The 21,961-nt window shown below is 44.0% G+C and overlaps 1 protein-coding gene across 1 annotated transcript in view; it reads right to left on the bottom strand.

The window, feature by feature from the left end:
* The window catches only part of UMODL1 (uromodulin-like 1), a gene marked incomplete at its 5' end in the record, with an annotated part of 38,423 nt that extends 16,722 nt beyond the window's left edge, over positions 1-21,701 (bottom strand). The window contains 11 exons of the mRNA XM_009698155.1: positions 3,025-3,137; positions 6,262-6,978; positions 7,501-7,638; positions 11,163-11,382; positions 13,398-13,510; positions 14,931-15,185; positions 16,923-17,042; positions 17,862-18,002; positions 18,940-19,132; positions 21,004-21,110; positions 21,521-21,701. Of these exons, the coding sequence (XP_009696457.1) occupies positions 3,025-3,137; positions 6,262-6,978; positions 7,501-7,638; positions 11,163-11,382; positions 13,398-13,510; positions 14,931-15,185; positions 16,923-17,042; positions 17,862-18,002; positions 18,940-19,132; positions 21,004-21,110; positions 21,521-21,701 (2,298 nt within the window). The remainder of the gene's footprint in view (positions 1-3,024; positions 3,138-6,261; positions 6,979-7,500; positions 7,639-11,162; positions 11,383-13,397; positions 13,511-14,930; positions 15,186-16,922; positions 17,043-17,861; positions 18,003-18,939; positions 19,133-21,003; positions 21,111-21,520) is intronic.
* Between the last annotated feature and the right edge of the window lie 260 nt (positions 21,702-21,961).

Here is a 21,961-nt window from a genome sequence, read left to right as displayed (position 1 = left end):
AAAAAGGAAAAGGAAGAGTGAACTTTTTAGAAGGAAATATTCAATATGTAATACCCTTGAGTATGAGGTTTCCTTACTAGACAAATAAATTATCTTGGGATCCATCATTGTATCTACAACTCCTGTAGCACACAAAGGGAACATGCGCAATGCCAGACCAGAAGAGCCACAAGAAAGGGACAGCAAAATTATCACTAGCATCGGAGGGAGGGGAATGTCCCTTGCTCAGGCAAGAAAAACAGGGGGCAGATAAAGTCCGAGTTCAGGGCCAGACGGACGCCACGCTAAAACCAGTTTAACAGGATGAAAAAGGCCAATAGGTTTTTTGAGCGAAAAAGCAGCAGACCCAGGCAGCCAGGCTCACCCCATGGGCGGCTGTGGCATGTTTGGTGGGTTTTATGGGACCACAAATCCGCAGGTCCCAGGCAAAGTGTCAGCAGCTCGTTGGAGCTATTGTGGGTACCTGTGCAGGAACCTGCATGGCCAGGAGAGCAGGGAACGCACTGGCAGTCTGGAAACTGGAAAGAAGTAAGTAAAAGGTACATTAATTTGAATAGAACCCTGCATGACACCTGTTTTTTCACTCGAAGAGAAAAAAACACCTCCATACTGTCCGTGCTTTGGTTGTACCTTCATAGAGAAGGTATTAGAGCACACATCTGCCCAGCCACCCTCACCAGCAGCTTTAAGGATGTCCCAAACTGCAGATAAAACTCAAATTAACAAAAGGGGTGACATTACACTGGAATAATGAAACTGCCTTAATCCCTGTATCAACACTCATTCCACATTCAGATAGCTTTAACTGCAATCATTTTCAGTGCATTAAGCTACATCAAACAAAGGCCATGTCACTTCCAAATGAGGGGGTCACCTTGATAAGGCAGTATCATTTATTCGTTTCACACTTTTTGTCACTCGGTTAAGTTTAAGACACTCAAAACAACCTTTATGCACCTCAGTGAATGCATCTTCAGTTCAAACCCTTTGCTTTCCTAATTGATTTTGTTGAGGACAAGCCCTCGCTGCCATGATATTCTTCCTGGCTGTTGCAAAAGACAGGCTGAGCAAAACCCAAGAAGGTTAAAATACTCTCTCGCCCTTAGCTATGTTGTTTTTCAGTTGCACTGCAAGGAGGATAGTGAAACTACCCTGGGCAATGACAGTGCAAGTTGTCACATCAAGTTTTTACCTCATTCTCATCTACACATTATTTAAAGGATGGTATTTCCATTTGCTGTTCTGCCAATTTAACCACATGGCACTTAAGCGCTGGGGCAGCTCTACGCTAACGAACACTATACACATTAGGATTTATAAGTCCTCTGAATTGTAGATGGTGACTCCAAAGAGGTTTAAAAAAAAAAATCTCTGGCAAACTTTATTTAACTGGAACCTGATAGTGCTTTTAAAGCCCATGAAACTTTCCTCACTTACTTTAAAGGATCAATATCTGGGCCTTATAACCTGAAAAGAAAATGTGCAGATCTTTCTCTTTTCCTAAACTTCCTTTTCTTTGGCATCTAGAAACACAACATTTGTAATAAAACACTTGCAACATATTGTGCCATATACAGTACCTATGCAACTATAGGCTATATGCAGTGGCTCAGAGGCAGATGGAATCAACACTAACACATATCGCCAGCTGATCCACAAAACCTGTGCGCTGGAAAAAAGAGTTAGTTCCTCAGAATCACAAGTGATCATTTTCTGCCTGAAACTTTGAGAACCAGGTAAAACTGACACAAAGCTTCAGTTCCTTTATGGAATCATTTTACAAATTTCCCAAATATATTTGTATCTGTGATTTTCTGGATTGAGGTATCTGACTGAATGAAGGAAATACATTCATTTTAGTCAATTTTAATACTATGCTATTCCAAAATAGCCTTGGGCAGAGCGCGATGCTGAATGAGAGTGAGGTCAGTGGAGAATTGCTCCCTTTTCACCTTGCTACTCACGTCACTCTCATTTTGTGACTGTTTTTCTGATTTGACAGCTTGGGGCCAAAACAACTCCGAGAAAGCTGTGCTTCACTAACACATCCAGAAAGGTGCAAACCAGTAACAACCAGTGGGAAACTTACTTGATATCCAAGAAAACATCATGCACAGCTAAACAGATCACACTTTTCCTTCCCTCCTTGCAGTTGTCTCTAACCCCGCGCTGGCCTGACCTCTGCCTGAACACAGGCTGTTGTCAGTGCACCTGCTGCGGAAAGCTGTATTTCAGTGACAGGTTGTAACCCTGCACACAGTGCGAGTTCGGGGAGGCCTCTGCAGGAACTGAAAATTCATACGATTGTCAGCGATGGATTTATGATCACAGTTATCACGGTCTCTAAAAACACAGAGAGTTAAGGGGAGATAAGGAAGGCAATACAGCAGCCCAGTATAACCAGCAGTTTTCCAAGCACAGGTGTGTTTGAGTAAACACCAGCAGGAACAAGCTTCCGATAAATTCATTAAGAAATTACGATATTGTCAAAGGCAATGCCTGAGAATTATGAGAGCGTTAAAGGCGCAGCTGATATCGCAGGGTGCTTTGATAGCCGGTGCTCTAATTACGAGTGAGGGCAGAGACTTGCCAAGAAACCACTGCCTTTCCAGATACAGGGCTACAAAACCAAGGATGATTATAAGAAATATCAGCCTTAAGGTACTATGACAAAGGGTAATAACAATCATATAGTTCATTAATATACCACTGTGCAGGGCAAGGATATCAGAGCACTTTGCAAACAGCCATTAACTTTCCACCACACCCCTGGAGGCAATCAATAAGCCAGTATAACTGGGTATGAGAAGCAGAGAAAATGGAGGCACCAGAGAATCCCCAAATCCTGATCTCACCCTAAAACACAGCCACACGCTCATCCTGCAGTCTCAGACAGTCAGGGGAACTCAGGCCTTACAGGTGTGTCACGGGACACACGTGTGGCATACAGCCTCCGTGGGAAAAAGATCGTACATGGGGTTTCATTGAGACCAGTAACAGGTCACGTCCTCCTCAGCCACTTACTTCATCAACAAATTGCTGTGCAAAGGTTTGGTATTCCTCACTGCTTGTATTGCTAAATCCCGGAGAGTATTTCACGTTTGTTATCCGTACTGTGCCACTAAGTTTCTGGACAGCTGCAAAGTAAGAAAAAGACAATTTAAATACATGTTCGATGGACTGTAGTTGATGGACAAGTGTGTGACAGTCACTGGCATGCCTGGCCACACAAGGTGTGCATCAACTTATAACAGCAGAAGGCCAGTGCTCTGAAATGTAGCCAAACCCCCAAATGCCTGAACATAGCCATCCAGCACCTTAGTCTGCCCTCTCTGAGCCCCAGATGACTCTTAAGAAGGGCACTGACCTTCTGTAGGTCTTATATCTGCCAGGCCTGTCTTGGATGCTCTGGGGCATTGGAAATGTTGCTCTATGGCTATGTTCAGGCACCTGAATTGCTCTCCTAGGCTCAGCCAGCTGTCCCAGCTCCCTCTACACACAACGGGGCAACACCAGTCCCTCCAGAGAGCAAATCATTGCAGCACCAAGGTCCTCCCTCCAACCTTAGAGGAAGGCTAGGCAGCTGCCTGAGATGAGACATCTACATTTTAGACAGCTATTGTAAGACAAGATGAACCCCAACAGGGTGTACGCTTCCTCCCTGAAGTTATATCTGCTGAATCACATTAAGGCGGTAGCAAATGTTTTAGGTTATTTTTTGGTATCACTGGTTTTGGCATTGTTACTACAGACACTGAAGGTGATCACAAGCAGGAGAGAAAGGGCTTCTGGAGACATGATTCACACCCCCAGCATCCTTTTAGTGGCTAGCCAGGCAAGCTGACTGCCATCACCCGATACTGAGACCATTGCAGGCTAATTGTCCACACTGCCTTCCAGCTGCTACGAGATCATCACTCCTAGCATACCAAGATCTAACATTTCAATGTTTTATATGAAAATAGGATAACCTTCACCAAAGACTTCAACAATTCTATTATCTGGCCAAGGATTCAGTTTAAAATTGTTCCTGAATCAAGTTACCAGTCTTTCCATTCTGGTGTAGCAGCTGGCTTTCCTTCCCACACACATCTGTCCTGATTTCAACAGTATACAAAGCACCAGGTTCCAGCTCTGAGACTGTCAGACTCCTGTACGGAGTTTTAGTCTCCCTTATTAGCTGCTTTTTCTGGAGCAGCAAGAATTGAAAAGCAGGGCTCTGCATAAACTGTGTGGACCATGTTACATCAAAGTTGGTTCTAGTCACATTGGGGACAATAATCCTTTGAACTGGGACAGGTACTAGAGGAAAAGAAATAGTCATCAAGTCATCATCCCTGAAGCTTTGCAGGGGAGAGGAGAAAGTCGTGTCTGCTTAAAGCAAGCCACCAAAGCAGTCTTCCTTTATCCCAGCATACTTCTGATCCCAAAGGAACCCTCACCACCCAAATCCCAAAGGATTTGGGCTTGCTTTTTGCTATGGCTTGTCCTGTCTTGTGAACACAGGTATTTAGGAGATAAATCACATTCAGTTATCTGATGGTGAGGAGGGGAAAATGTTCTAAAGAATTTTCGAACAAAAAAAATAATCAGTGTTTAATGACAGACAGCCATGACAGACTATGAGGAGTTGGCTGAGGTTGACCCTCCGGGTCAGAGATGTTGTCGCAAGGAGGAGCTACATATTAAACTTCACCAAACATGGATTTTTGCCCTCTGAATTTCCTGCCCCAGGCTGGTGAGATATCCCTGTGGTGGCTCTTCCTCTTGTTCCCTAGGCATAATCCCTTCACAGGTTTCTTTCCCAGCAAAAGCACTTGGCTGAATATTTGATTCATCAAGAAAACAAGCTTTTATAAACTGAATTTGTTCATGTAGAATTCTTCAATTTGTTTTCCATCTGGAAGAAAACGACCTTTGGTTTTTTGTCAGTTAAAATTAGCTATTTTGATATTTCTTTAAAAATGAATACTTTTTGTTGTCATTTTTTAAAAAATCTTTTTCTTTTACTCCTCCCTACATTGAAAGGAGGCAGGGGGAACACAAAGCAAAGCAGTAAATGGAGCTTTTCAGTTCAGGTCAACATGTTGTTCAATCCAAAATTATTTGTTTCCTCTACTTGGCCACCGAGGTCCCAAAAGAGTTATTTGCCCGGCTCTGTTCCCAGGTCTCACCCATGCCAGGCAGAGCAAAGTATACAACATGAAGAAGAGAGAAGACAAAAGCTGAGCAGGGGCATCGGCATGGCTGCCCGGAGCTCAGCAGGACTGGGGAAGTGGACACTGTGGCACTGGTGATCAGGACTGGTGGCACAAGAGAGGCTGGAGAAGCAGCAGAGCTGGCCTTACAGGGCTGAAAAAGAGGTTTTCCAGGGAGAAAGGAATGAGGGAGAACCAGAAGCGGGGCTGGATGATCCAGGAACAGGAGATCACAGGGGAGAGGAAGAGAAAAGAGCAGAGGGGAGCGTGCTTTGGGATCGGAGAGGTGTGGAGGGCATGAGAGGCAGAATAAAGACAAGCAGAAACGATACTGAAATAGGTATCACCTACTAACACACTAAAGAAAAAATACATTTACTGATGGGCAGAGACAGCAGCATTCCTATCCCAAACAAAACTGTAACTTAAAGACCAAATCTGACTCTAACCTTGAAATATGATTCAGCTCCAATCAACAGAAAACCCCCCTAATTAGCTGCAATACAGCTGCCCGAACCACACAGATGAAGCCTTCCCCGCCAGCCTAGTTACTCTCAATTACAGCTCTTGAAAAAGTGGCTCACAGGTTTCCATGCAGCTCCTGCCCCACAGGGGACTTGCGGAGCTCTGCCTAATCCACCCTCCGCTGAGAGGAATGGGAAGGCAGGTCCTTTGCCTTCCCGGGTCTCTAAGGTAACTCTGCAGGGGCTGCTGCTGCAGTACCCTGGTGCCAGAGCATGCAGGAGAAACCAAGACATGCGGCAAAAGGACAAGCAGCTTATGTTTCAATGAGCCCCTGTGGGATTTGCTTCATCTGCTTTGAGATGAAGATATGTAACATCAATAAAACAGACGGCCAAATTACCAGAAATTACTTTGACATGCTGACTTAGAAAAAAGTGCTGATTCCTGCAAGAGAATAATTTTAATGAAAAACTAATTTCAGACAACTTCATCCCAGACCACTGATTTCAACTGTGCATCTTTCCCACTCGGAGTGAGGCTTTGCTTCTCCTGCAGCTGAATTACCATGCATGCAGGCCCCCGCTGAATGCGTACTCACTGCAGTCCATGGCTGGGCCTGGCATCAGGCTGGGAGGCGGAGAGGTGCCCAGGGCTCCAGCATATTTCTCAGACCAAGAGCTGTTCTCTCTTCCCATCTCTACACGTGCTCCGAGAGTAGTGTTGAGGGTGGGAACGCCAGCATCCTCTGTGGTTGGCAGAGCTGTACCAGAGCCACCTTGAGAGCTGGCTTGAGGCACACCGAAAGCTGTGTGACTTCTGGTGGTAGCACAGGCTGTTTGATTTGGAAACACCAGCAATGGCAAATTGAGTTGCTCTTGCCGGGTTGTACCTGTGGGTGCACTTGTGAGAGCAGCCGCTTGCTGCGATGCACCGGGGGAAGCCTCTGCCACAGAGCTTTGCTGCGATGGATTTATGGCTGCCTGCCGCTCTGTGCTCATGACCAGTTCCTTGCTGGCTGCAAATCCCATGGCTGTGGGGCTGTTGTCCGTGCCAAATCCCATCTGTGGTGCCAGGCCTTTTTTCCGAGGGGCTAGAGGAGCACTGGTGGGAGAATGACCGTGGGGAGCTTGCTTGTCACCCAGGGGCAGTGCAGCAGGGAGGGGTACGGCCGTGCTCATCTCTAAGCCTACAGCAGCCACCATCTCAGTGCTGGCAGGGGAAGCAGGACCTCCAGGGCTTACTTCTTCAGGAGCAAATTCTGTGCTGTTTGTTATTTCAGGAGCCATCGTTTCAGTGAGAGGGTCCACAATCTCACCTGCAATACAGCAAACATATTGAAATGAGACCTGAGACTGGATGAGGAGGCACCAGGGTCTGACCTGAAAATGGGACTGAGACCACTCACCTACGTGTAATAGTGTTACAGACACAGGTCTTGGATATTTCATTAACACATTGTACGTGATTTTTATGGTGGTGTGCCTACAGAAAGCAGCAGATTTGATTCCTGGGTTTTCTCTTCCGGATCGTTACAGTGGGAGGAAATTAGCCGCAGACATACCAAAAGAGGAAAAAGTACGCCTCATGTTGCTCAGCAGTCAGTTATCAGGCTAATCAAGGGGGATCTCAGAGAGATTTCATCTGAAGGTATATGTAAGGTTCACCTTCATGTTCAGAGACAGCTCATATATCCTCCTTTAGCCAGAGACTGCAAAGGTGCATCTATATACATGTTGTGTGCTATATAAACAGTTGCAATAAAAGCAGAGGTAAAAACCCCACAACTTATTCCATCCTTTCATGGCAAATGGAAACAACATGCCAATCTTTTGCTCACCCTCACAGTTTCTTCCAGGTCGGGATGGATTGGTGTCCATAGTTGTCTTGCATCTGCACAGGTATGAGCCCATCAAATTGATGCACTCTGCAAACACAGAGCAGTCGTTCTCGGCGTAAGAAGCACATTCATCCCAGTCTGTAAGACCAAAACCAGAACATCAGTCAGATAGCCTCCCTTCTGGCTGCATTAAGCTAGAAATAATCATAAAGTAGTCCTCTCTTCAGTTTTTGAATTTATGAATGTGGTCTTCATCGTTTACCTGACAGCCAAGCTCTGAGTGATGCAGAACACTATCTGTGTTGTGATTCTCTCACATAAAAATCAATCTTTGTTCTTGCACTCTGAAAAATATCTTCTCCAGGTAAGGATTTTTTTAGTAATTTTTTTCAGAAGTAAACACTTATGTGAAGTGAAAAAAATACTGTAGGTTTGTACTATACCTATATCAAAAGCATACCTTATACCAAGTTCTGTGTACAGCACCTCCAGATACATCAGGTAATCAATAGATCTGTTACCACTAGCTGCCAGCAGATAGAATATTAAATAGAGGCCTAATCCAAACAATTTTCTGCATCAAACAAAAGCTAAATGCAAGTAACTCCCTCGAGAAGCACTCTTCAGTTCTTAACAGAGGAAGCGCTAAGGGCAAAACTCTTCTTACAAAAGATTTCTTCTCAAAGGTAGTACTGTAAACCTGTGACCCTCTTTCTGGTAGTCTAAGAAAAGAGATCCTGGTTCATCGATGCGTGACTACGCTCTAAGGGTGTTCCTTATGTCTACTTTCAGCTGCCCTGAATCAGTTAGAGATGCTTCTTTCATGGAGTTGTGGACCTACTTTATTGCCGAGTTTCTTCACTCCTGAGGGATTTAGATCTGGAGTCTTATATTACCATTCGCACCCTGTTTCAGCAAACACACAAAGGCCCAGTTAATGCTTTGAACATGAATAACCTCAGTGAATCCCACGTAAGCCCTCCCTGTGTGCGCTCCCTTGTGCATACACCTTCACTGCTTCAGGGCTGTAAGTGAGGGAGAGCAGAAAACCAGACTGAAAACTGTGTCCTGGGACAGGTAAATCTGATCAGAGGCTGGAAATATGTTTTGAACAATGCATTGTCACAAGTGCTTGTTCTGCAAACATGCAGAGAGTAATCACTGTGATTATTGCTCTGAAACAAAGTGCCATTCTAGAAACAGAAAGTGTGGAGCAGGGGCGTGCATGCACATACATGTGTACTTTCTGCTTGCAGACAGCCTTTCCCTTTTACTTCCTTCCAGCTAATATTTCAATTCTTTTTCCTTTCTTCGTCATTAGATAATTGCTGTATCCATGATTGTTTCCATTAGACAATTTCATGTGCCTATGGCCAGCATCTGCCTATTACGTTAGAGCCTAAGCCACTTAGAGGGAGTACTGAAGTATGCAGGATTGACTAAAGAACCAGCAATGAAAGTGCTCTCATTAATGCCTTACTATGCTATGAAGTAATTGTGACTCCTGATGGCTTCAAACACCATCCGAGAGATGCTCCCATGCTAATTGCCAAATAACTTACATACACTGGCTCCATTGTCTCGGAGGGTTTCCTTTCTCATCACTTAGCACAGCTTTTTAAGCAAATTCCTTCACCTCTGATGGCCACATTCACTCATGCATCAGGCCAAAGCACTTATGTTCTCTCCTCAGTACTCAGTGGCACTAGTACATCACTCACGCACATACACACACACAATTTTTTCCTCTATAACCGTTACATCTCAGCCAAGGTGTGCTTTGTGCTCTCTTGCTGCACTCTTGGCATCTCTCTGGCCTTTCCCGTTTGGCAAGTGCCCTCCCCACACACACCCCTCAACCCCAACAGTCCTACTCCAAAAATTGTAAAAACACCACCTTTGTGTTTGCTCTGATCACCTATGATACTTGTAAGAGGTACATGCAATGGGTACAAATCTGTGAAATTCCTTGCCTAATGATGTTGCAGATGCTAAAGGTTTGCATGAATTCACAGGGAACCCATGGAGGAGAAACCCAAAGAAATCACTTTGGATTCAGGGAATCCTGGAGCTGAAAACAGTTGGTGGCTAAGAGAGTATTAGTGAGAGGCATCGTCTACGCTTACCGTGTTCTTACATTTCTCCAGGAATTGGCTCCTGGCTGCTACTGAGGACGTGACATTGTGCTAGAACAATCTTGGGCCTGACTCAGCACACACCCCCTTCTCTTTTCTTACCATGCCTCACACAACAGACAGACATTTTAGTGTCTCTATTCATTATGGCAGTAAACGTAATAATTTATGAGCCTTCAAAGAGAGATGCAATTGTTCCACTCCCTTCAGTTGTGCTATCCCTTCTGACTTCTCGTCCTTGCTGTTTCAAAGTTGAATTCCCTGCTCTGCCACTGTCACTAACCAAGCCCATAGCCTTTTGGTGGCCAGGCTCCACAGAGGATCCAGGTGGCATCGCTCCACTGGTGCAAAAGGATCTGTCTGGGCTTATTGTCACAGAGCATGTCCCAGGGCTCTCGGGGGTCAAGAAGCAAAACACCCCATTACACAAATCTTTCCTTCATGTGCTTCACTCCTTTGCCTTATTTTCCACATTTGACTTCAGGAAATTCATGTCAAACAAATGTTCGTTTGGGCAGAGCTAAGAAATAGACCCCTTTTCTCTGCCCCTAAGGAGGAGCAGAGAAGTTGGCTATGCTACTGAAAGCCACCTGGCTTTCTGCAATTAAAGTAACAGTCCAAAGCTATTGCCTTCTTCCTCCTCACTATTTTGGTCCCAGGATCAATAACATTTGTAAAGTATTTTGGCACACATCAGCATCTTGCAATTCAGTGTCTGCTACCACTGTGATATTTGTAGGCTTCAGGTGCAATTTGTCTCTTCTGGTTTTTTCCTATCATGTTCTCCTTAACCTCCATATGCTCTACAACTCCAAAAGGGAGTTTTCCCTGTTCGCAGTAAATAAGATTTTAAGGGCTCAATACACTGAGAGACAAGAATAACCCATTCTGTTGACTTTGGCAACTTTCTGAGGTCTCGGAAACCTGAAGCCAGAACTTAGCTCTTTGAAGATAAAAATGGTGATTACTGAAGATCAAACAAAGGCCTAGTTTAACATAAATTCCATGCGTGTTTCTTCAGTCCTATTCAGAGAGGACATTTGGGAATTTCTTTGGCTGGATTTCTATAGTGAAGATGTTAGATTTCTTTTCCTAAATCCTGGCCCAAATACATCCCCACAGCCTTGAAGCACAAAACTGTCTAGAGGGTATATCTATCTAAAGGCTACAAATATTCCACAGTAATCCTATCTGCAATTCAGTGTGAGAAAGATATGGCAAACTTCCAACTGCTCACAGAGAGGAGAGGGAGGAAAATTAATACGGAAACCAAGGGGTCCACTCCTCCTTAAACACAGTGGAGGGAAGCAATGCCTACAGGTACCTGGGGCAGCCAATGCTCCTTCATCCAACCCCATCTGGGCTTATGAATAAAAGCCCATGGAGGAGTTCTTGTGGTTTTCCCTCCAACAAACCACATACTTTGTCTCTCTATAAAGTACTTTTCGTGAAGAATGCTGGTGATACTATGCATGATCAAAATACAAACCCCGTTTTCTTGTTTCAAAAAAAAATATTAAAAATTACCTTCTACTGCAGTGTTTTGGTGATCCACCAAAAGCGCAGAGCCATTGTGCAGGTAAGAAAGCACTGGGGCAAATGTGGAGGCATCAACTGGAAACTCAGGATCCTGCACGGTGATTCTGAGCCTCACAATGATGCTTCCGGCTTGCAGGGATTCGATCTGCACTTTCAGCTTCCCAGAATTGTATAAAGCAGAAATGTTGGGTGGAAATGAATTTTCAAGCTGAGCAAAGGCAAAGAAGCATCGACAATTAGGAATCCATGAGGAACAGCTCCTTTTAAAACTGAACTATGGTGGTACCATTTTAAAGATTTATATGTGCACAACATAGAAAATGGTGTAAAAAGAAAAGTTGCAAAGTGTTTCAGAAATCTTGCTTTTCAGAGATTATTGAGGCACAGAGAAGTGCGAGTCTTTTTGGTGCACCTAGGTACCCTTGGAAACGGTACCCATCTGATCACTGGTCTTACAACCCAAATTTCATTTTGGTTCAAGCAGCAGAATTCCTTCTGCCCCTGTTTGCCTGCATCAGAGCTGAAGTGGCCCGGTAAGTCTGCATGCACCAGACCCTTGATGTTAGCTCTGTATGTCACGTAAGCTTTTTGTCCCAAGTCCCCTTTATATTCACATCTGCACTCCCAGACACTGGAACTTGGTCGTCTCCACTGTCACTGGAGCAGACTCTGGCTTCATTTTGACTACTACCAGCTAGCAGTCCCCCAGGCAGTACCCAGGCAGAGTTTGACACTTAGCATCAGCCAGGGGCCAGTCCCAACAGGCAATCTAAAGGTGACCACCGTACTTTGGAAGACCCAACTCACCAGTCCAAGTCCAGCCTGCAGCTGAGTCCAAGGATAAAGAAATCTCAGGATGAGAGACAAGAAAAATGGGGGTAGATAACTTAAAAAAAACATGTTTGAGACAGCCCAGCTTCAAGGCAATATCACAATTATATTATGGTTAATTATCAAACCGGTAAGTTGAACAAATGGTGTTACTCTGAACATTAAAGCTGGCACACTGCTGTCAATATTTGAGCCGTGCAGGAGTTGGCAGTTTTACCTTACATCTCTAGAAGGCATCTCCTTCCCTGAGCCTTTTGTTCCTACATACACCTCAAAGCATTCCTTTGAGCGTGCAGTGCAGAGCCATAAATCAACACGGCTTTGTTCCCATTCAGTCAGAGTTTGCTCCAAAAACTCCTGCAAGCAAGTTGTTTACCTAGTCTAAGCTCACATCAGGGTGAGGAGGCAAGAAAAAGAGAAGAGAGAGGAAGTGAGAGGGGGATGTTGTTCTCCCAAATACCCAGGGAGGCAGAAGCAACACAGATGGGCAATGCTCCTTTTCCTTCCCAACCCCATGATGCCAATTAGGTCTGCATTAGTCTCAGAGAAGATTCACTCACAAAAATCCACCTGCTCAACAAAAGTGAACAATTTGCAGCTGTGGGAAATAAAACCATGTCAGGAGGTTCAACTTGCAACTTCTCATGAGCAAACGTCTCTTCTGTGCTGCCTCTGAAAGTATAGCTCTATTACTGTTTTTTTTTCCTTGGATTTATATTCACATATGTTTATAAGTCACCCTTTGTTTTGGGAAAGTCTCATTTTGGATGGATACCTCAATTCCTCTGTATGAGCCCTGTTCTCTGCAGCAAAACTGTACGGGATTGCCACATCTGAAATGTCCCCCCTGTTTGGGAAGCTGAGAGTTGGTAATAGACTTCATGACTCAAGTTTTGTTTATGGCTGATTACACCTGAGCATGGACAGTGGCTACATGTGTGAATGCAATGAATGGGGCTGGAGAAGAAAGCCTGACCACTTTTCCTTAAAGAAGAAAGAGCTTTGAGAGCAGTCAGACATTTATTGAGAAGACAGCACTGAAATGAATGCCAGCAATGTCATTTCAATAATCCATTAAAAAGCCACAAGTCAATTTAGTTTGAGTTTATAGCCAAACTAAAGATCCAAGGAAAGGAGTCCCTGTTGGATGTCTGCATTTTTAATTCCTTTACTCTTCTGTAGGGGAAAATTCTCATTGGCTCCATTGCTAACAAGGCCAAGGGCTTGATCTGTCTAGTCAATTGAATTCTGTTTTAATTATAAAGAAAGGTCACAGGAAACAGTACGATGATTTTCAAGGGATATTTCAGTCAGGCATAAAATCCTCTATTACATTAAATAAATTCTAAATTGAAAAAAAAAACATATTACCCACAGATATTTTAGCATTACCTCTGTAAGCAACAGTCTTGAAAATTCTTCATATGCTGAGCTGCTGGCATTATGGAAATCATTGGTGAAGTTGTAGCTGAGAATCCTCATAGTAACACCAAATATCTTGGCCTCTGTAGGACACAATATTAAACTGCACACTGATGGAGCGGAAGAGGAAAGGATTCAGACAAAACTGATGTACCCAGACCAAAATCTCAGATGATGAAGGGAGAAGGGAGGGACATGGTTGAGAGAGTTTGGTATTAAACCAAGAACATAAAGCCAATATTCTGCTACAAGCTTCCTATACATTGAGGAGATGCACTTACATCAGGTCCATAAAGATATTTAGGTGCCTAACTACAACAGCATGAGAACTGGGTATACACATATCCTTGTGGACCTGACTCTACATAACTCCTGCATTTGAGTTACATCAGGGGTTGAATTGCCTGTGAGCTCATCTCTGGTCCATCATTCACAATTATTTTTTTCCCAATCTTGGTAGCATGGATAGTAATACATTCTTAAACTGAAAATAATAACAAAAAACAGTGCATGCCACTTCTCTGTCTAGTAAGCCCTGACAGATAACGTACAGAGCACGTGAGGCAAAACCAAGAGCCAAGGAATCCATAACCACTTTAACCTGTATAAACAATCTGAGGCTGTGACTTTTTGGACTGACCTTTGGAAAACTTTTCTTTTTCTCAAGGGCTCCAGCTTCATACGCTGAAGTTCAGCCCTCTGTTTCCATAACCACTAGACCTCCTACTTTCCCTCTGCAAAGGGAGTAATTTCCTTCTGACCCAAACTGGAGTCATCCCTTGTCTGATCAAAGGGAGGGCTCTTGTGGATAAATATAAACAGCAGCATTCTCGCTGTGGCCAGTATTAAATCAGTCACTGCCTGTTTTTCAAAGAAAATGGGGAGAGATTTATTTCTTTATTTGCATGAAGGCTTAGAAAATAATTTAAGGATAAAGGAAAAGCAAAATTATGTTTGAACAACATACTAGGGCCTCAAGGAGCTAGCATCACTAGCTAACTGAACAAAATTAACGCAGATATTCTGCAAGCTTTCTTACATAGCCCTTGTTATTCCCCTTAATCCTGGTCACTCAGATATATTCAGCTGCACCTGGCCTTCCTCCGGCACTCGTGTTAACTCAGCTGAGCCCTTGACAAACCAGTTGACTGTATTTCTCACTGGCCACAGCCATCAACCAGGAAAAATGGGGCCCGATGGGAGATGGGTGGCAGCAGAATGCAGTGCTGGGCACAAAAAAGAAAAATTTAAAAATCTAGCTTAGCCTGATATCTGTAATAGTCTGAGTCAGCTCCAGCACTGCTTTATCAACTATGGCCAGCGCTCTGCTGCCTGATAGTCCAGGTTGCAGAAATGCTGGGGTAGAGGAGAGAAAAAGTGCTGAAGGCGGTGGGAAATGGAGTTTGGGGAGACCCAAATGGGTCATTGCTGAACAGCAAGTGAGTGGAGAGAGAGAAGAGGGAGAGACAGAGAATGTATATGTATTTTAAAGCGGCTATTTACCTGTTTTAACATTTTGATGGGAGATGCTGGTTTTTCCACAGGTTTCATAGCTGATTTCTACTGAATACATCACACCTGCTTCCAGTCCAGACACGTCCATTTTCATTTCCTCTGTCTTCAGGTTTTGTACAATCTCTTTGCCCATGAACACTTGGACTTGGAAAGTATGGTTCAGAGTAGAAGTGACATGCCAGGACATTTCAAAACTGTTGCTGGTAACGCTGAAGATTCGGTGGTTTATAACTGCAGAGGGATCTATTGCAGTCCCAGGAAGAGTCATCACAGAAAAAGCAACATCGAAACATTTCACCTTTCAAGCATTGTGTTATTCTAAATCCATTATAGGCAAGCACTTTGACAATAAACAGGGGAAGGTCCTCTTTATATTACATCAGGACAGAATCTGTCCCTCACACTACCAGGTCCCCTTGTCCATGAATCATTCCACTAGAGTGATTAATTTGGTGCTTATCGTTTTTATTTCCTTTTACAACATGTATTTGTGTTGATTCTCCAGTAACACTAATAATCAGCCAGTGAGCTACAGGTTCAAGCAACAGGAATAAGTTTGGAATAGTGAATCTCTGCACTCTACATACGTTGACACCTGCTTTTGCCTCTTGTCACTTTAATCATCAAAATGTGCCTCTTCAGGCAAAGGCTGCCTTGATTTATGCCTGGAAAAACCCCACAGATCCCAGCTTACAGAGGCTGGGGGCAGAGCAGAGAGCAGCATTTCACCTATTTATGCCACTCTAGTCCAGTGCAATCATTGTCATGTCAACGGGAAAAGACAGGACCCTTCAGAGATGATTCCTCACCTCAAAGGAGAAGGAGGTGTCTAAATTGGGTAGGATGAATTGCCCTCCAGCAGAGCCTGCCTGTCTCCCCTAACTAGAGAGAGAGCCCAGACTAGACACCTGTCCTGTGGACAGCTGGGGTCAGGTGAGATGAGCATCATCCCCCACGCTAACCTAGGGACCACGGCATGCTGCTGCCACAACTTCAATTCTTTCATGCTAACGGTTAGCCTGAGAAAAAAGGTTTTTTTCTTAAATTGTTTCCAAGACTCGGAGTCAGGTGGCTGCCAAACACCCCAAAGCCTTACCACCTCTGCACTAGAGGGACTTCAGTTTAATTCCTCTAGCTTCAGCTTGGATCAGAAGCTGTGGATGAAGATCAAGAATATCCAGCCTGTCTCTCTGAACTAGACAAAGAACTACTAAAAGCTATTTCCTCCCACAAGAACAGGATGTTGTTAAAAGGACTGCAATAACTCTTGCCTGAGAGAGCTGAAGTCACCCATACGAAGACAAATCTGTTGGGGTTTGTTCCCATCATAGTCCCTCAGACAGCTGTAATGTATAGCAGGGAGACTATTCACAAAGGCTAACGCTAGCGTAGGGTAGCTGTGGCCAACCTCCCTGACCCATGTCCCCCACCAGCATCTTCATGGACTCGAAAGGAAGAGGCCCGCGTCCTGGTGGCTGTGGCCAGGAGGAGCTCCTGTGGTTGGTAGCAGATCCTGCCATACCTTGTTCCAGGACAAGCCTGGGACATGCAGTGAGCTGGGTCCATGATGAGTGAGTGGTGCTGGCCTCACACAGCCCTCACTGGTATGCTTTTTGTGTGGGAGGATTATCCAGCACAAGCCCTGTGATGGGACCTGTATGTGAATGGCTCACCAGGCACAAGTGGCTCAAGAAGCCTAGTGTGGCCACCTCCACTTCCAGAAGGCCAGTTCCCTTCAGTAGCCATGGGGATAACAGGGGGGCTTCTCCAGTGGTCACTTCACAGCACCACAGCCCCCAATCCGACTGTCCCATTGGGGAAGCCTCTCTCTTTCCATTTCTGTAGGTGGAGAGTCACTCCAAAACTATTACTAGCTTCTGTGAACATCCTCCTGTAACTCAACCAGCCCCATGAAAAAGGGATCAAAGAGTGGCTGAATTAAAAGTAAGACAATATTCACTCAATTTCAAGGTTACTTACAGCATCCAGCATCTGTAGATTGGTTAGTTATGGACAAGAGACTTGAATTACTCATAGATGGAGAGCTATTGGTAGTGTTACTGGGATCTAATGCTGAACTTGGAGTAAATGCTGCCATGCCTAGGGGAAAAATAGTGTTATGAAAGAGTTAAAGTATTCCTAACAAAGCAAATCCAAAATAATACCATTCATGTTTTCTGCAGCTGAAAAGTAGTAATAGAAGTAATATAAATAGAAATGAAAATAAAGGTATTACCATATCACAAAAGCATAAAGTAATACATTACCTTAATTTTTGAGATTAAAGGATTGTAAAATTGTTTTCTAATTAAAGCATTGAATCTGCAAGCATTTATTTATCTTGTTAACTTAAAGCCTATTAGCAGGCCCATTGATGTCTATGGGCTGTAAGTACATGCCTCTATATTTTGCTGAACCAGTACTGCAAAGCATTATTTTACCCATTGCCAAACTCCGGCTGCCTCCAGCAGAAGACTCGATGATGGTGCAGCAGCTCAGGGTGGGATTATACAGCCACTGAGTCCTGGCTGCAGTCAGGCAGTCAAAACGGGAAGGAGACTTTGTGTACAAATAGTGTATTGTATTTCCCTTAATTGTATTTTCCCAGGAGGCTGGGGATGTGTACTGACAATGACTTGCTCTGAGAAGCAGTCAGGGTCTGGAGCTAGAGGTTTTGGCAGGTGAGTGAAGACAGCTGAGGGTGAGAAAGGAGAAACAGCAAGGAACTGTGAAATAAATACACTGCATTTCAATCAGAAATAGCTAACAGCTGGCTTATGTGGCATCTTCTCCCAAGAGGAGGAGAAGGGGCACTGAGCGCTTGAGAAATCTTTGCCTTGCTGGTGACTCCTGCAATAGGTCACAAAGTCCTGCAGAAACATTCTCAGTACTTTCCAAGGTGAGACCTACATTTCTTACCTTCCTTTCTTTGGCTCAGCTGGTGAGGGATGACATCTGCATGTTCATGATGAGTGTCGCAGCTGTAATAACCCTCCAGATTCACACAGGTGTTTTTCTCAGGACAAGCGTTGAATTCAGAATAGGAACATTCATTGACATCTAAGAAGAGGAATACACCTTGCACAGATATTGATAGCAGCATCAGGATTGATCCGCAGTGTGTGTAGACCAGGCTCTGGCTATGATAGATTCGGTGTAAATCTGCAGTAATTCTGCTGAAGCAATGCTGGATGCATATGAGTGCAATGAAATCAGGATGCTGCCCTTCCCCCAAACAGTTATAACCCTATTGCTTTTTACTCCAATTGTTTGGAATAAAAGGACAGCTAGCGGCAGCTCCTGCTTACAGTCACGGGATGCCATCCAAACCTAAGAGATGTCAGTGGCAGGAGGAAGGAGATCTACCCAGTGATTATACTGAAAGTTGGATTGAGTTTTCAAAAGTAAACACAGAATAAGAAATGATGACAATGGTGCCTACGGATGCATTTCAGGAGTGAAAACGTTCAGATAACTACACAGTAATAAGTAGATTAAAACAATTTAAACTGAATATATTTAAATATTTACCTAACATTTTAAAAGTAGGTAGTAATATGCTATAGTAATTAACAGGCTATAAATATGACTTGTTTCATGCAAGCTACTGGAAGTAACACATGTCTAGAAAAATAGGGTATATCTGCTTCCCAAGAAAACACTTTTTTTAAGAGCCTGTTTAATACAACTAATGATTATGCTACAAATACAGACACTGTTGCTTTTTCATCTGAAGATGGGCTACGCTATTAGGAGAAAATAAATTTAACTGAGGAATCAGGAGTATTCCCCTCCAAACTATTCACTGCAAAATAATCATTAACTACAACCCTCTCCATCCTATAAGGGAAAGGTTAGGGCCATGTTTGTGAAGTTCACAAGATCTGCTATGCCATTTTTGAAAACAAATTGATAGTCATATAGATGAAATCCCAAGTGAAGAGGGATGAAACCCTCTATAAGAGCTTTCCCCTCTGATAAGATTATAATAAATAACCTTGCACTTCTGTGTCAATCACTTCATAAGTGCGCTTCATCATGTCCTTCAAGGAAGAAGAAACCTCCGCTAGCGGAGCTGGCTGCTGCAGTCCAATGAGAACCTGGGAGGCCACTGTCCCAGCGTGTACTTCGGCACGGTTACTCTGGATGTGGTGCACAGAGGCATTCAAGGGCTGTAACGCACCAGAAATCTGGAAAACAGGGGAACAAACACTTCAGTATCTCGTTCTTTTCTCAGCACTGCTGTATGCCAATGAGGCATAACTTACGCAATGATTATCAGCATAATCTGAGTGTAGAAAGCACCAATTTAGAAACCATAGCAAAGTGGCAACATTTAGGTGCGTATTTATGCAAGGTGAGTTCTTATTATGACATTTCACAACAGAGTTATGGTATAGTAATACCAAGCTAAGGGAGGTGTGGAGCTGCACGTCAGATCTCAAATGTTTGGCAGGAGGATCCAACCCAGGAAGCTATGGGAAAAGTCTCTTTGGCTTGTAATGCTTAAACATCAAAATCTCAATAGACAGAATTTACATGAGACATGCAACTACACTTCATCTGTAATAAAGCTGTCCAACACTTCTCACTTTAAGCAACTAAAAAGACTGCTGGCAAAGGGAATAGAAATAAAAAGAAGAAAAGCAGTAGACTGAGGAAGAAGGCTGGGACTAAAAGCCACAGAGAGACCCCAGGACTGACCAAGTCATCACAACTGTGAGTCAGGAATGAGAGAAGGGACATGGTGGTGGGCTGAGCATGATGAGTCAGCGCAGCCGACAAGGCTTGGAAGACATTCCTCTGAGTAGCAGCTTATTGCAAAACTTCAGTTTATATTTCCTATTTCTGGAGTGTTTGACTTTGCCATAGCTTGCTTTAGACCAAGATATAAAAGTCTTGGTAGATCTTTGCCCTGTACTCCTTACTACATGGTGATGGGACCACGGTTTCTCACCTTTTTAGGATATGAGAAGGGGGAATTCAGGTAGGGGGAAGAACTACACTCATGCAACATCCTTATGCTACTGCTACTATTTCTATTCTCCTGCCCATCAGTGGCAGTTAATGATGGGAGAAGGGTTTCCTTTGCTACTTGTCCACTCCCAGCGGGAAACTGGAGAGGAGTAATAATAAAAATGGAGGGAAATAGGGACCTGCCCTCCTGGGCATCTTTCAAAAGCCACATCCAAGCCTGATTTTCTCCATGGCATGGTGATGTGTACTAGGGAAATGCTTTGGGTTTATGGCCTGGCCTGGAGGGTCTTTGTCCTAGTTCATGAGTCCATTTCTGAGCACAGCTTTAGTTTGTAGCCTGTTTCTTCCTGCAGACTCTCCTTTCAGGAAGCGTGCCTCACACCTCTGCTAGGGCTGTGTTTTTCTCGGTTGCCTGGGACTCTTCCTATTGCCCTGTTGCGGATAGGGAGAGACGGGCTGCGCTGCTGTTGCATGGTCCTGCATGCGTTGTTGCCGTGGTCGCTGCTAATCGATGCACAAGGCAGAGATTCGGTCCTACAGCAAAAGCAATACCCTGCTGTCTCCCCCAGCCCTGCTTCTGTGGCAAGAATGACAAGGAAATGCCCTTGATCCAGACACAGTCCCCTGCCATAATCCTGGGTTTTCACAGCAAAACTTCTGGCACTGCTGAGTCTACCTGCCATGTAGGTCCCAGTGCTGTAGATTAGGTATGTCTTTTGAAAGGCTTAACTCAAAACTCCTTAACAGAAAACATCATGCTTTGCAGGTCTTGAAATCCAGAGCCAGTCGGTCATAGACCCAAAACTGAACTGAGGCAGACCTGGAGCAAGCATCACTTCAGCACGAAAAAACCCTGTATTTCAGAACGTCTTTCAATTGCCCTTGGAAGAGACCTGATGCAGGTGACATTCAGTAATTAGGAATAAATCAGGGCCAAAAAAACTGATCTGGCAGAACAACAGGGGAGCAACTGGCTGGCAAGGTTATGCCCAGCACAGAGGACTATGAAGCAAGCGGGGGTTACTGAGTAACAGAAACATGGATGCAATGAGGAACACATGGGAGAGTTCGTATTCGTACATACCATGGAGTGCAAAAGGCGTGAATGATTCAGAAGGTAGGAATCCACTCTGATTAATTCATTAAAGTCCATTTTCACAAGCACTGTCACGTTATACCAGAATGTTCTTCCTGAAGTATACAAAATAAAACAGCCAAGACATCTGAGGTCTGATGCTATAGAATGTGACAGAGCTATAGCAAGTCTCTGAGAAACCGAAGCAAGCTTTAACTTGGCAGACATGAGGGTCCCACGTACAGCCACCAGCTCTGGCCTCGCTCGCCATGCGCCGCAGGCAGCGGTGCCAGCGAAGGAGAAGAAGCCAAGGAAGGTCTGCTGGACCCGCAGCACCCAGGCACCGTTCAGTGCTCACGGGTGCAAGTACTGAAGCTGAATTTCCTGGAATTGATCCAAAGCAGATTCCCGTATTTGTTTTATGAAGAGCTACGGTAAAAGTTTTCCTGCCACTCCCACCCTCAGAAGGAAAGAAAAATTAAGCATATTTCTATTAGAAGCAGTCTTGAATTTATCAGTAACATACCCTTTGGCATTGGATCCACACAGCCTGCTCCTTTGGATGAGTTGCAGCATTTTTTAAGCCCTGGACATTCAGTATCGAACGTGCAAGGATAATCAGATGTTTCCATATTCTCCATTGGACAAATACCAGGTCTTGAGGCAAATATACTGGATCCATTGAGTGCTAAGTAACAAAAACATTTCTAAGAACAAAAATATAGAAAATTGTTTCCATAAAATTGTTTTATTTAATTTATAGCAAATGCCTCCTCCTCATTTTAGAAGCGCGCCTGTTCTGAGGTTTTCATGGGGAGAAAATAGCAACCTAAAATGCCATTATTTCATTTCAAGAGTGTAAACGTTCTCAGGTTTTTCTCTTGTTCATGACATTTCTGTTACAGAAATTTTGAACTGATAATTTTCCATTAAGATTTATGGATGGATGGATAGATAGATAGATAGA

This window comes from Cariama cristata, unplaced genomic scaffold (genome assembly GCF_000690535.1).
Source record: "Cariama cristata isolate BGI_N322 unplaced genomic scaffold, ASM69053v1 scaffold9884, whole genome shotgun sequence".
NCBI lineage: Eukaryota > Metazoa > Chordata > Aves > Cariamiformes > Cariamidae > Cariama > Cariama cristata.
Note: the sequence above shows the minus strand (reverse complement) of the source record. Positions and strands in the feature narration are given on the sequence as shown.